The sequence below is a fragment of the Pempheris klunzingeri genome, chromosome 10, assembly GCF_042242105.1.
Source record: "Pempheris klunzingeri isolate RE-2024b chromosome 10, fPemKlu1.hap1, whole genome shotgun sequence".
In the NCBI taxonomy this organism is placed as follows: domain Eukaryota; kingdom Metazoa; phylum Chordata; class Actinopteri; order Acropomatiformes; family Pempheridae; genus Pempheris; species Pempheris klunzingeri.
In genome coordinates, this window is record NC_092021.1 from 17560455 (window position 1) to 17574806 (window position 14352).

At 40.3% G+C, this 14352-nt stretch overlaps 2 protein-coding genes across 3 annotated transcripts; one reads left to right on the plus strand and one right to left on the minus strand.

Annotated features, from left to right (window-relative positions):
- Window positions 1–311: 311 nt before the first annotated feature.
- scrn3 (secernin 3) lies at window positions 312–3417 on the plus strand. Of its 2 annotated transcripts, none has more exons than XM_070837695.1 (8): window positions 312–379; window positions 621–783; window positions 909–1090; window positions 1312–1511; window positions 2103–2315; window positions 2408–2570; window positions 2660–2840; window positions 2940–3417. In XM_070837695.1, exons 1-8 carry the CDS (start codon window positions 315–317, stop codon window positions 3099–3101), a joined length of 1329 nt encoding a protein of 442 aa, XP_070693796.1. In that variant the 5' UTR covers window positions 312–314; the 3' UTR covers window positions 3102–3417. The 2 variants fall into 2 exon arrangements, with proteins under 2 accessions (XP_070693796.1, XP_070693797.1); XM_070837696.1 differs by lacking the exon at window positions 312–379 and adding an exon at window positions 395–445 and having other exon boundaries at window positions 2940–3416.
- gpr155a (G protein-coupled receptor 155a) lies at window positions 3391–12579 on the minus strand. Its single transcript, XM_070837694.1, has 16 exons — window positions 12402–12579; window positions 11687–12185; window positions 10500–10899; window positions 10005–10173; window positions 9741–9896; window positions 9119–9202; window positions 8873–8993; window positions 8671–8755; window positions 8342–8432; window positions 8052–8247; window positions 6928–7017; window positions 6396–6526; window positions 5942–6037; window positions 5786–5850; window positions 5495–5629; window positions 3391–5327 (listed from the first exon to the last, which is right to left on the minus strand). The coding sequence occupies exons 2-16, from the start codon at window positions 12153–12155 to the stop codon at window positions 5132–5134; spliced, it is 2484 nt and encodes an 827-aa protein (XP_070693795.1). The 5' UTR covers window positions 12156–12185; window positions 12402–12579; the 3' UTR covers window positions 3391–5131.
- Between the last annotated feature and the right edge of the window lie 1773 nt (window positions 12580–14352).

The following is a 14352-nucleotide window of genomic DNA, read 5'->3' on the forward strand; positions in this document are numbered from 1 at the left end:
GCTACGTCCGCCTGTAAACAAATCAGACCGCATGAAGATAGTTCTGTGTTGGCATGGGGGGGAGGGGGGTGGCCAGTGAACTAGTTGTGCTTTAAACTAGATTTAGGAGTTAAATCCATCTTTATGCCAAAACCAACTATGCAGATTACAAAATAGCCACGCTGCTTGAAAATATGAGCAAAACGCTACATTATTTGATTTGTGTGTGTTCGTGTAGTTAAACGTGGCTTAACTTTAACTACGAATGTAAAACTGACTTCAGCCTGATCACGTGACTGCACTGCTTCCGTGTTAGGAAACGTGACCTGTGACCGATGAAATCACATGTAAACAGAGATGAAACGAAACTGACAGTATTCAGCAAGACTAGTAAACGGAGGTAAGGTCATCTCTGTAATGATGGGTTTATAAGTGTGGTTACAGCATTTCAAGGTGCCGCACATAGGTTTGTCTGTCTATTTCTATTTTCTATTTCTAAGACTTCGTATCAGTGAGGTGTGTTTAAGGTGTCCGTTCATTGGCAGGTCAACCTAAGATAGCCATGGTCTGCAGATCTGTCTGTTACATGTGATTTGTATAAGCTAACCAATCAGTTACTCTGTGTGATTTCTGTCCTTAAGGTCCAAGATGCACCCATCCTCCTGTGACACCTTTGTGGCTCTGCCCCCCTCCACTGAGAGACAACAAATCATCTTTGGGAAAAACTCTGACAGGCCCTGTGATGAAGTCCAGGAGGTGGTGTATTTTCCTGCCAGAGACTATGATGAAGGGGAGAAGGTCGAGGTTGGTGACACGGACAGCTTTTCATTGCCCTCCAACCTTCAGTTTCCTTCATTGTGACTGCTCCTTGGTAAACAGATAAACATTAACATCTTTTGTCCCTGCGTTTGTCTTCCTGGTGTGAACAGTGTACGTACATCGAGATTGAGCAGGTTGCCCACACTTATGCAGTTGTGTTGAGCAGACCGGCGTGGCTGTGGGGGGCAGAAATGGGTGCAAATGAGCATCAAGTGTGTATTGGAAATGAAGCAGTGTGGGGCAGGGAGAGTGCTGATGGCGACGAAGCTCTACTCGGCATGGATTATGTCAGGTAAAGCCTCTGTGAACACGATTGTTTGTATCACTAAGCCTCTGTTACTTGCCAAACTGTCTCCATCTTAAAGGATAAAAGCACATTTAATGACATGATGCCAGGCAGAAACAATTAAGTCTATTTTTTTCTTTAGCTGGCTTTTTTCTGTTCAGCATGCATTTGTGAAAGACGCACATAGACGAAGCAGAACTTGAATCTGTGACTCAAATATTTTCCAGGCTCGGACTTGAAAGAGCCGATACAGCTGAGAAAGCTGTGGATGTCATTACTGAGTTGCTGGAGAAATATGGCCAGGGAGGATCTTGCATGGAGGATGAGTGTGGCTTCACCTACCACAACAGCTTCCTCATCTCGGACAGGAAGGAGGCATGGCTGCTGGAGACGTCAGGGAAGCACTGGGCAGCAGAGAGAGTAGAAGGTAATCAGAAAAAAGATTATATACACAGGGTTTATATAACATCTTGAATGTTGGGAAAATGCTTTCAGGTTTTCAAGGTTTGGAGGAGGATTTAATACGAATGTGCCTGATTTACAACATAATCTAGTGTCACATCTAGACAATCACTCTTGTAATTTCTTGCAAGAATTAAATAATCAGAATCAAAATATACAGTCAGAGTTAATTTGAATAGCTTGTGAAATAAACAAAGTGACATACACATTGATTGCTGTGGCTATAAAAGAATTTAGCACCTTTTCCATAATTACAGTTATAGTAACAATGTAGAAGTGATATTAAAGGCTTTGAGAGTCTGGAAAGTTCTGGTTTCAGTACCTTGAAAATGCTTTTACTCTTAGAAGGCTATACAAACCCTGTCTACACAGTCTGGGAAGTGATGTGACAATTTGTTATAGTCAGAAGCCTTAACCATAAACCAAAAGTTTGAAATATGTTAAAATAATTAAATAACTAAACACGCAAGAGTCTGAAGTACTAGACAAACAGAGGCATATGCGTCGTGGCAGTTTTAATGTTAGTGGTTAATCATCTCGCTTTACATCTCTCCAGGTGGATATCGCAACATCTCTAACCAGTATGGCATAACGACTAAGATAGACAAGGAACATCCAGAAATGAGGGAGTATGCACGAAGCAAGGGCTGGTGGGATGGAGAAACTCAGTTCAACTTTGCCACGGTCTTCTCCTTTATGACCACGGCCAGAATAGAGGCCTCCGGGAGCCGATACTGTGAGGGGAAGAAGCTGCTGGAAAAGAGCAACGGTCAGTAAAGCAGATGTAACTGTGGACATGCAGGAGGAAGGTTAGATGACTTTTACCACTGTTCATGCATGCGCTGATTTCTCTTACTGAAGGTCACATCACTGCTGAGACAATGATGGATATCCTGAGGGATAAAGATAGTGGTATCAACATGGAGGGCATGTTCATGACGACAGGAAGTATGGTGTCAGTGATACCCACGCATCCTGCTCTGCCAGGGGTTCACTATTTTACAGCAACCCCAGACCCTGAAAGGTGCAGCACTTGATCTGACTTTAGCTGATCAAAGCATTATAAAATTCACTGATAGGAGTTAATTGTGAATTCATTCTTTTGTACAACAGGTCTGTATTCAAACCATTCGTCTTTGTGAATCACATTAAGCAGCTGAAGGAGACGACTTCTCCCAGTTATGGTCCAGATGACCCTGTGAAGAAGAAACCACGCTTCCAGAGCAAGCCTGACCGCAAACATGAGCTGTTTGTCAAACATGAAGTGGTGACTGCCATCATTGAATCCCACAAGGTTTAACAATTTAATTAAAGCCTGCAATGCACCTAAATTTGTCATTTGACTTATCCACCGCCTGCTTATGACTTTTTTTTTTTTTTTTTTTGGCTACAGGACAGAGGAAAGAAGATCATGGGAAATATGAGGCAGCTGGAGAATGAGAACATAACACAGATGAAGGAGATTCTTTCAAAAGGTGTTGAGGAACCGGATTTCTTGGTGAATCTGTTCTCAAGTTCTGTTCAGGAGGAGATGGCTGCATACAGCAAAAAATGAAAGGCCTGATACTTGTTTGAACCATGAAAGGGGTTCATTGTACAGTAGCAGTATATGCGTCTGCAGTCTACCGTTTAATCAGGTACCACAAACATGCCTGTGTAATAAATCAGATTACAACTGAATAGTAATTAGCATCACTGTATAAAAACTAAGTATTCCAGGATACTCGGGCAGTACAATTCATGAATCCCATGTTGTACAATATGTACTGAAATGTTGGCTTTTATGTATCATGTCATTAATCAGAAAAACAGGACAAAACAAACAGTGTGACACATGATTTGACGCTTTGCTAATAAAATTTATTTTTAAAACAAATCCATTTCATAAATATGCAGCCTTTGACAGATGATTTAACAATAAACACAAACCTATGCACTTACAAAAGCACAAAAAATGATTAATTTAGCACAGTTAGTTTTCTTATTATTATTATTATTATTATTATGTACCTGAGAGACAAGTTCAGTTACAGCAGCTCATTCATTTCCAACTTAAAGTTCACATAGTTTTTGGGGAGGAGGATATTATGTTTTATCAAAGTCAAGGTTTCAAGTGTTCAGTACAAGCATTAATAGTCCCTGAGCTCTGAGACTCGTTACTACAGTCTTTCAGTCCTAATGCATTACGGTCACCACTTATTAATTATGATGGTGTTTTGCTTCTGTCCTTGACACCTTAAAAAGGGAGCAATAAGACTTGGAAACATGGAAAATTGTTTTAACTGGCAGGTTGTTGATACCAATCACATAGCCCTGTTAAACAGTGTAACCACTGCTCTACATCAGTGAGCAGCCAAGTCATGTTAAACTGCAGATTATCAAAGCTACAATGTTCATGCTTCATGCTACATTACCAATTTACTAACTGATGAAACCAACTTACGCATAACTTAAACCAACTAAAAACAAACTTTAAAAAATGGATGAAGACTCAACCACATCTTCTCTTTTTTCCTTTGGCAAGTGGCTTTGGTAGGAGTGATAATACACTCAAAAGAGTATATATAATGTATAAACAATACATTCAACAGAAGAGTGACATTTCTTTGCCTGCACCAATAGTTAGTTTTATGAGGAGAGCTGTGTGTGCTCACACAATAGCACAACATAAAATAAAACTGTCCAAGTGCATGTACTGGCATGTACTAAGTTTATGTCTTTAAAAAGCAGCAAAATCACCCATTAAAATTAACAATACCTGTTAGTTATGTTATTTTTCAAATATCACATTAAACAGAAACATCTCACCAGCTTCAGTGCAGATTTAAGGTTGCAGCAACGGAACTGCATCGGAGTCAAACAGGGCAAGAAACAGACTATCAGACATGTAATTAAACTTGCAGTGCATCATATTAAATTGGCAATTTTAGAATTATTACCCAATTGGTATGTGGTAGACATTAATTAGAATTTGAAGACTGGCTTCCTAATTTAACTATAATCTACAGTTCTAAGCAGTAGTTTTTCCACACAGAGGCAATATAACTGCCATTTCAGGTACTCCCACTTTTGGTTTTACCTCAGAATAAATGGTTTTGATTATATGGCTGAACAGCTCATGTTCATGCAGTGTTGGCGCACCTCCAGATTTCAACAATGAACCTGGTGAGTGAAATGTGAAATATAAAACAGCAAAAAGAAGAAACAAATGGCCTAAAATCTATACTCTGCTAATTCCCTTTAAGGCCACATTCACATTGTGCACAAAGCTCTGTCCTTTTAAAATAGAAAGCTTCAAATCAGTTGCAATTCTGGACACACCCAAAATTACAGTCAGGTGTGATCTGTTCCAACACCTGACAGCGATGCTGCACTGCATGACACTGCATTGTGCTGCGCAGCACAAGGTGTGGAGAGAGCACAGCACTGCAAACACTATTATCACTGTGGGTGCAGGTGCTCTTTAAACATCAGTATTGTTTTTCTTGTTAGTCAACCTCAAGATGTATTTAGCAGCGTTTTTTTCAGACCTAAAATGCCACTCAGCTTTGGTAAAAATTAAATGTTGACTTTGATTCTTGTGCCTTATACTATGAAGTGGTAATAAAGGCGACTGTCTTGGAAGCCGTGTTCCTGCTTGATGTGCTGGAGCACGCCACCCTGCTCTAACCGCGTTCCATAGAGTACCGCCTCGCCAAGGTCCTGAGCCAAACCCACCTGCTGGAGCCACTCCACAAGTTCACAGCCAAGAAAGCAGTCCACCACAGTCCTTTTCCCACACCTGAAAGTTAAAAGAAGTATTCACCCAAAGCTCCCTTGATTCTCTTGAAGGGTAGCCACCAAAGCCATAAGAAAAACTAGTTTCTGATTTTGTTAATTATTGTGGTATGTGAATGACCACTAGGATTTGCTTTGCCTCACACAGTGAGTAAGACTGTTTGCTCTCACCTTCTCTTTTTGACAATGTCATGAAAACACTGGTCCTTGTGATATTTGGTGAACTGGAGGCAGGTCATCCTGACATCTTCAGGTAAATCAGTCTGCGGCTCTTCTTGCTTCTTTCCATACCAAAGTCTGTATAACCTAAACACATTCACAAAAACAAAATATGAATGCATGGACTCAGTTCACAGCAACACATACAACACATAGGATATAAATACACTACATAAAGTATGCTGTGTGTATGAAATTGTGCATTAGAGTGTGCTAACATTTCATAAAATAAATGTTCTTTACCTCTTCTTAAATGGCAGTATAATCAAATGCTTGTCCAGCCCAAACAGAGCAAAGGAGAGAAAACCCTGGCAACAGAAAACATGTCATGACACATGTACAGTACTGTGTGAAAATACATGCTCACAGTCTGGGTATTATGGCATGTGTGACACCAACCTGCCCATAGTTGACCACAGCACAGAAGAACTGCAGCTCCAAGTAGAGTCTACCAGGAATGCGGTTAAACAGCAACCACAAGCAGCTGGACAAGTTCTGTCGTAACAACAATTAAGAGGGATTTTCTGTTTTAGACTAAAACTAGTAGATCCTGTTGATATCTTACACAACCAGTTGATTGAAATTAACTGCATCATGGCTGTAACAGAAAAGTATATATTCTGGAATGCCTTAAAGGTGTGTCTTATCGGTTAAGACTATTAAATAATAGTGCATACATAACATTTTATGATGGGTTTCCCTGAAGAAGTCTTCCACCAACACTGACAGGAGCTGAAATTACACAGCTCAGCCATTTGTTTCTAACTTGGTTTGTGACGCACTAAATATAATAATGCAGGCAGTAAGGCCGACTTCATGTCACTGTAGAAGTGAAAGGTGGTGGTTTACTCACAGCAAGCAAGCTGACAGTCAGAAGCAGACACAAGAGCACATGACGGGCCACTTGTCTGTCTGCGACCTGCTGGAGCTCCTCCACCTGGGCGAGCAGGCAGTCTGTGGACTCACAACTATTCTCACACTGACCTGAGGGTGGCAGCAGAACAGAGCTTTAAAATACTGAATCATATTCGTTCTAGAGAAAAGCTGTACATAGCTCAAACACATTTTACATGATTATGGTTGTTCAGTGCTAATGTGTTTAGGTTTCACTTATTGGGCTTTAACTCATTTTACATTTTTGCAGAATGAAAAAAATACATCTGTTCCTTTATCCTTATATATCCTGTGCAATGTATACATTTCATATTTTCTCTCATATTTTTATTTATTTATATATTTGTTCCCTTGTTTTTGCATTACTTCTGTTACTGACACTTTGTTTCTACACCTTTTCTGTCTCCTCTGTTACTGTAACAAGTGAATTTCCCCGTTGTTGGATATATAAAGTCTCTCTTACATCTTATCTTATCTTATTTATACAATACCTGCGAGTATGATTGGTGCGTTGTTCGTATTTGTGCTGATGATCATGTCAGGCATGGGCTGGGAGGGTGCGCAGTCACATATGAGGCACGCTGATAACACAGTGATAAAAGTGAGAGTGGCTCTTGACAATATTACTTCAATATCTTGCCAGTTCACGCAGGAAGCAAAGAGCAAGTAAAACAACATAGGGAGTAACGCCATAATGTAGCTTGGAGTAACACTTGCACATGCACCTTCACATTTTATTGGTTGACATAAAAATATGTTAACAGGAATATTTGCATGCAACTTCATTAGTAACTGAAGTTATCTTTATCTTTGTGATTTTAGAATTGTTTGAATAAAAATGTGAGCGGCTCTTACTATATTGTCTTTACCACTGACTAAACCTTTATTTGTATATTTACAATACTTCATAGAATCATGATATACGGTAATAACCCTGTATCCTACAAATCAAATTCATACAACACATAAGTGTTTCCCTTTGACACTCACAGTAATAGTTTGTACCTATGAGCAGTCCTTGCTGATATTGCTATATGACCATGATCTTTTACTAAGCTTGAGTCTTGAGTGGACCATAATTCAGTTGCCCCATGCAGGCCATAGAACACAAATAAATGTAACCAGTCCTTTCTTCATATCTTCTTTCACAGTAGCACAAACGTTAGCCAACGAGGCTCAATTACAGTCGTGTTTCTGCATTTGTGAGAGATGATCTGGTCAGTGCTGTCTTGTTTACTTTAAATAAGGAACTGAACTTATCATATGTTTCCTCTGGATAATTATAATTTTGTAATTACAAATTCTACAATTCTACTTCTTTAATTTAAAATTATCTGTGGAGTGATGAACTTCAGACAGAGGCTGCCTACAGAGCCATTTCCTGTAGACAACTTGTAGATAAGGGTTAGTCTTAACTTTGGATTATTGACTTTTCTCTCCTTTTCTTTCCAACTTTGGCTGTGACAACTTAACTGCTAGAACTGCCTCTATATGTTCCAGAAATTATCATATACTGCGGTTTAAATCATTAAACTAGTGTACTTGGCAACCTGGTCTTCATTATTGTGACATCTTCAAACAAATGTTGAATAAAAAACTCCATAAGAGGAGGTACCTCTGTTAGGATCTTCTGATGGGGTGCTCGGATCAAACAGACTCTGGTTTTCTGGTTCAACTTCAGTCAAACTATCCTCCACAGAGACTCCCTCTTGGACTTGGTCATTTTGGGCCCAGCTTCCTCTGCTCAGACACACAAGAGAGCCCCCTCCCAGCAGTGTACTGAGGGCAACTACAACTGTGGTGCATATTATCTATCCAAGAACACACAAACAGACTTTTGAGTAATTCAATGACTCCTCTTAAGTGGCAAAAAACTGGGAAATTATGTCAACTGAAGTTTTGTACCTGTGGTTTGCCGTAAAAGAATGATGCGTCAATTGTGTCTGACATTTTTTCTCCAGAAATGAGCAACATCGCAGTTACAAAGACTGGAAACCTGTTAATATAAAGATAAAATATACAACAAAATCACTGACAGTATTAATATGTAAAACCAGGTCCTGACACTGAATTACAGATTAAAGGAGCAAGAATTCAAAAAAGGTTTGTTTGATCATTTAGGCGTCATTACCCCGGTCAAATCAGGTATTCTGGTTTATGGCTCCACCTTTTAGTGAACAAGACAAACCAGCTTAATGACATTTCTTTTTTCACTCCATTTTCAAGTGACTCACCCCCAGCCTACAATGATGAAGAAGCCAGATAAAGCTTTCAGATCCTCAAACCTTTTCATGAGCACAAGAGAAAGTGCTATCAAGCCTAGAATGACAAAATATGCATTACAAAATTAGCAATCAAACGTCAGATTTCAGGGCTCACCAAAACAAATTGATACAGTTTAATGTGGATGAATGGTTGTGTGTGTGCACAGCATACCTGGCCACACATAACTGCTGTAGAGTGAGGTACATAATAATGTGAAAGTCAAGACCTGCCCGATGAAGTTGTCTTCTTTCACCACAAAGTTCCACAGGATCATCCCGATACAAGTTAGAAACTAGAGAACAAATCATAACAAAAAGAGGCATTTATTTACGAGTGACACCCACAGGTCATTCGTTGGTCAATATAATTAATGGTTAATAAAAAACAAATCCCGAGAGCATGTGCAAGTGTGCTGACCTGTGCCAGGAGAAGGTTGACAGTAAACATGTGAGGTAGCCTCTTGAATTTCTTACTTAAAAACATAACAGCAATTGTCCACACCTGTCAGAGAACACACACAGTTTTCAAATTACCCATGCGTACCAACAAAGACTTTTGCACAAATGCTAAATATGCTAATACTGAACACTGTAGGTTGGTTATTCCATTAAAAATCAAAGGAGATGTGAAATTATTGAACGTAATTGCATATTACACAGAAACATTGAAGAAGAACAATTTAAGTATAATATGCGGCTGAATAAAAACACAACACTGTTGAGATTCTCACAATTTATAGCAAGTGTTTTCAGTTTCAGGTTCCTTAAAAGATTCACTGGAAGTGGGACTAAATGAGGAAGTAGGTCTGTAAGTCAGTAAAGCTTCTGTCTGCTCACACATCCTCTATATGACTTATCCTTTAACGTTAACCTGCTACAAGTGAAGTGGAACATAACAAAGTCATGTCATCTCACTTCACTTTTAGATAAAGATAGAACAAACTAAGCAAACAGAACCAGCAGATAAAAGTCAGTTATAAAGCATTAGCCAACAAGCTCACATACTGTATGACACACTGAATTGTCCAATTGTGACTCACCAGTGCAACTAAGCTCACTATGCTTATGTTAAAGCTGACATTCTGCAGCGAATTCATCAAAAGCTGAGGATCCATCCAGCGGATTGTAAGCAACCAGGCAGAAACATACATAATTGGAGCTGAGAGAAAAGTGCTGATCACCATCCCAGAGGTTACCTGTTAGGAAGCAGAATAAACAAATAATGTATAGTGAGCAACAAAGGAGAAATGGCACAGTATCTGAATGGTAAATAGGAGGTCAGCAGGTAGATGCAAACAACTCACAACTTCTAGCTCTGCGTTATAATAGACGGCATAGATGGCCACACTTGGTGCAGTGGGAAACACTCCATAAATAAAGGCATAATTGGAGAGGCTTGAGTGGTTCAATGCGCTGGTGTTGCTACTGTCCAACAGATCCACCATGTCCTTACAAATCAGGGGCATCAGCAACCTGAAAGTCAAATCAAAAGAGCATTATTTGAGGGGTTAGTTAACACTATGCTGAGAAATTCAGCGTTACTACTATTTGCATACACTAGCTATTGTCATGCTATGCCCTCCTCAAACCTCTTAACATGTCGTCATTTGGTTAAAAGCTTGTGGTATGAGAAAGGCCTGAGTCACCAAAACCATCATCACACAACAGCACTTTACAAACCTCTAACCTTTTGACTTTCTACACTCCAAGAGCATGTCTCATTACAAAAGAGAGGTCATCCGATAACACTAAATCGTCTCCTGATCATAATGAACATGAGGTGAAGTCAAGGCACTCACAGTTTTGCTGTAATGAGTAATATCAGTGTCACGACTGTGGACCTGGTTAATCTCCTCAACTGGCCCACCATAGACAGACCCAAGTAGAACAGAGCTGCTCCCCCAAAAGAGTTGGCCAAGCCATCCACAAATTCAGCCATGAAGGCAGGAATTCTCTGGTGCAGGACAAAGTGAGCGATGATGCCGACGACAACCATAAACACTATAGGGTTCTTCAGGACCTGTAAAATTACAAGTCCCATGATCAGGAGTTTTCTCTGCTGGTGGTCTCCTTGATTCTTCCACTTCTGGATCTCGCAGAATGCAAAGCCAATTGGATTTAGAAGCATCAGGGACACTGGTGCAACCAGGTAGATGTACTGGAGGTACTCTGGGTGTGTGCTCTGGTATAGGGCCTCAACTGTGGGTAAAGATGAGGACAAATGGCTCAATATTAACAAAGCCTGGTTGGCAGCTTACTTACTATGTACTTCAGAATTCACACTAAAATGTTGCATACACACAAAGCTGCACAAACACGCAGACTGCATAAAATGTTTTAATTTATGCACTCTGTGTATGTGTTGTCATGTTTAAGAAACGTTTACACATACGCTGTAATTAATGCCTGTCTGCTGTACTTGAAATGTGCATAATTGTCAGTTATTGAATCGTGCTTAAATGGGTTTATTAATTTGATAACAGCCTATGAAGACTATTAGATGCCTTGCTATCTGTAAAAAAAATGTATTAACAGACTATTAATGTACATTAACATTTTTTTTTCTTCAAAATGTGCAAAATGTTCCAACTGAGCCAGTTTGTCCAGTTTGGGTGGATATTTCACAACATCTCTCCATTTCAGCCACATTTAGCACATTAGAGTACATTATGGACTACATTTAGAGGATCAGCATGATCACAGATGTGTTTATGTTTCTGCAAATCCTTGTGTGCGAGTACAAAACAATGAATCCCACTTGGCTCAGAAATTATCACAATCTCAGCGTGGGAGAATTTTTTGTTGATAAAGGAGGGCCCTGAAAGCTGTGATATCCAGTTCTGTTCACTAAGGTAGTTTACGGTGTATTACATGGATAATTATACGTTTGGTTTGATGGATGGACAAACATTTGGACAGCAAGATTACAGATACAGCAGTTCATGAAAAGCATCGTGGGTGGTAGGCTTAAAGGCAGCACACTTACCAATGGGATATCCCAAAGCAAAGTCATTGCTTTGGGTGGCAAATATTGAGAAGAGCCCAGCTTTACTGTACCGGCTTTCAGGACTGGCAACTATCAGCGTGAGGACACAGACGATGAAAAACACAGATACTTTGGCGATGAGGATGCTCCACAGGAATGGCCAGATGACATTGCCAAAGTCCAACAGTACCATGTTCTTGAACAGCAGTGCCGGGAGGGCAAACTTGGACACAAAGTTCCCCAATCCTTTGGCCTGAGAGGAGGTGATGATGTTCACCCTCCCTGCGATGTAACCACACAGCATGATCCCAAAGCACTCCAGGAGAGCAGGGAGCAGCCTGCCGATGGACATGGTGGATGTCCCAGCAGAGGAGCCCAGCTCTTCTTCCTCCCCATATGAAAAGTTGAAGTTGGTGGTTGCGACCAGCGCCTCCATCGCGGCGATCCCCCCTCCGGTGGCAGCTGTCATGCCTGATTAGCAGTCATGTTGATGCCGTTACTGAAGAGGGAGATACAATCAGAGGAGAAGCTAAAGTAGTTAGCATTACATCAGTTAACGGGGCTGGTGCAAAGGTGACCTGATAACAGCGCTAACTGCATTATTAAACAGAAACAACAACACACAAGTTGAATAACTAATTTTCGAGAGATTGAGAAGTTGCTACCATACAGCCAAGAGCTGTTATATTGTTATAAAAGTTAGGGTTACCCTCACCTGAGTGTAGTTGTGCCCTCTCTCATGTACCGCGTAAAGTAGCCATGAATGCTAGCCAGCTAGCTAACGTAAAGCCGGTGAAATGACAACCCACGGTGCTGTCGAAAACACTCTAGCTACTAGACTACACGGCAGGAGTCAGTCCACTGTTATAAACCTGCCCACATTTCTCTGCTCTGTGGTTAACAAGTGCAGTCTGTACAAATGTCACTGTGACACTGCGTTACATACTAGTTTAGTTTCCACCCAGAAACTTTCATAATCCCCGGTTTAACAACAACGACTCCACCAATCACGTGTTGAAGAGGAGCAGAGGGGCGGGGCCATACACTACACACATACACTACACACACACACACACACATAGACACACACACATACACTACACACATACACTACACACACATAGACACACACACATACACTACACACATACACTACACACACATACACTACACACACATAGACACACACACATACACTACACACATACACTACACACATACACTACACACACATAGACACACACACATACACTACACACATAGACACTACACACACATACACATACATACACTACACACATACACTACACACATACACTACACACACATAGACACACACACATACACTACACACATACACTACACACATACACTACACACACATAGACACACACACATATACTACACACATACACTACACACACATAGACACACACACATACACTACACACACATAGACACACACACACACTACACACATAGACACACACACATACACTACACACATAGACACACACACACATACACTACACACACATAGACACACACACATACACTACACACACATAGACACACACACACACTACACACATAGACACACACACATACACTGCACACATAGACACACACACATACACTACACACACATAGACACAATGTATACTATAACTTAACAACACTAACCCAGAGTTTAGCCATCACCAAACAAATATTTTGACACTTTTAGTTTTATCAAAACAACAACATAGTTCAGAAAAACGTTGTTCTCCCAGTGGGGTCCATCCAAACAAAACATTGTGGGTCCCAGACTGTGGCTGTTCTCTCTGTTCTCCGGCCCCATTAAGTGTGTAATACAAGGGCACACACACACACACACACACACACACACACACACACACACACACACACACTGATTAGCTGCACAAAAATAAGATGTGTCAGGTTAAGGGAAAACACAAATTGTCAGTGAAACAGAAAAAGAACAAAACTGAAATTCCTAATCAGATCTTGGAAAAGAGTCACACATGTCAAAAAAATAATTAAAAAGTCAGTTTGAAATAGGAGGTAATGGGTTCATGTCACCTGAGCCCATATACACCCCCGCCTACCCATTCACCCAAGTTTTTTATCTTATCAAATTCTCGTGCTTATGTATTCAGTTAAAGCTGCAAATGATCATATGTGTAATGTGACAGGGGGTCGTCATGACAAACACACAGAAAACTACAACCCAATTTGATGTTTTTAAAGTCCCTGAAAACTAGTAGTCAGATTTAGGTAAATCATGTCGACCACTCAGTCATCTCGTGCTCATTTTTAATGACAGCATGTCAAAGTCACCCTCGTCTCCGCTTCCATGAACTCAGCGTCCTCCTCGGTCGTGGTTAGATAAGATTGGCCATGGCAGGCCTCATGTCACACACAGTTGTCATAGCAACCATGCCAAGGTAACAAATAGGTAATCAGGCAAAAATATATGCTAAAGTTAATAATGCAAATGTCAAACAGAAGGTTGACAGAAAAATACACTTATCCTTATCTGCATTTAAAGCTAAACTTAAAACCTTCCTGTTTTCTCTGGTGTACGAACAGTGTTTGTGTGTGTGGGGAGGTGTTATTATTGTGGATCTGTCTAAATATATGTTTTCTTTACTGCCTCTCGGTCT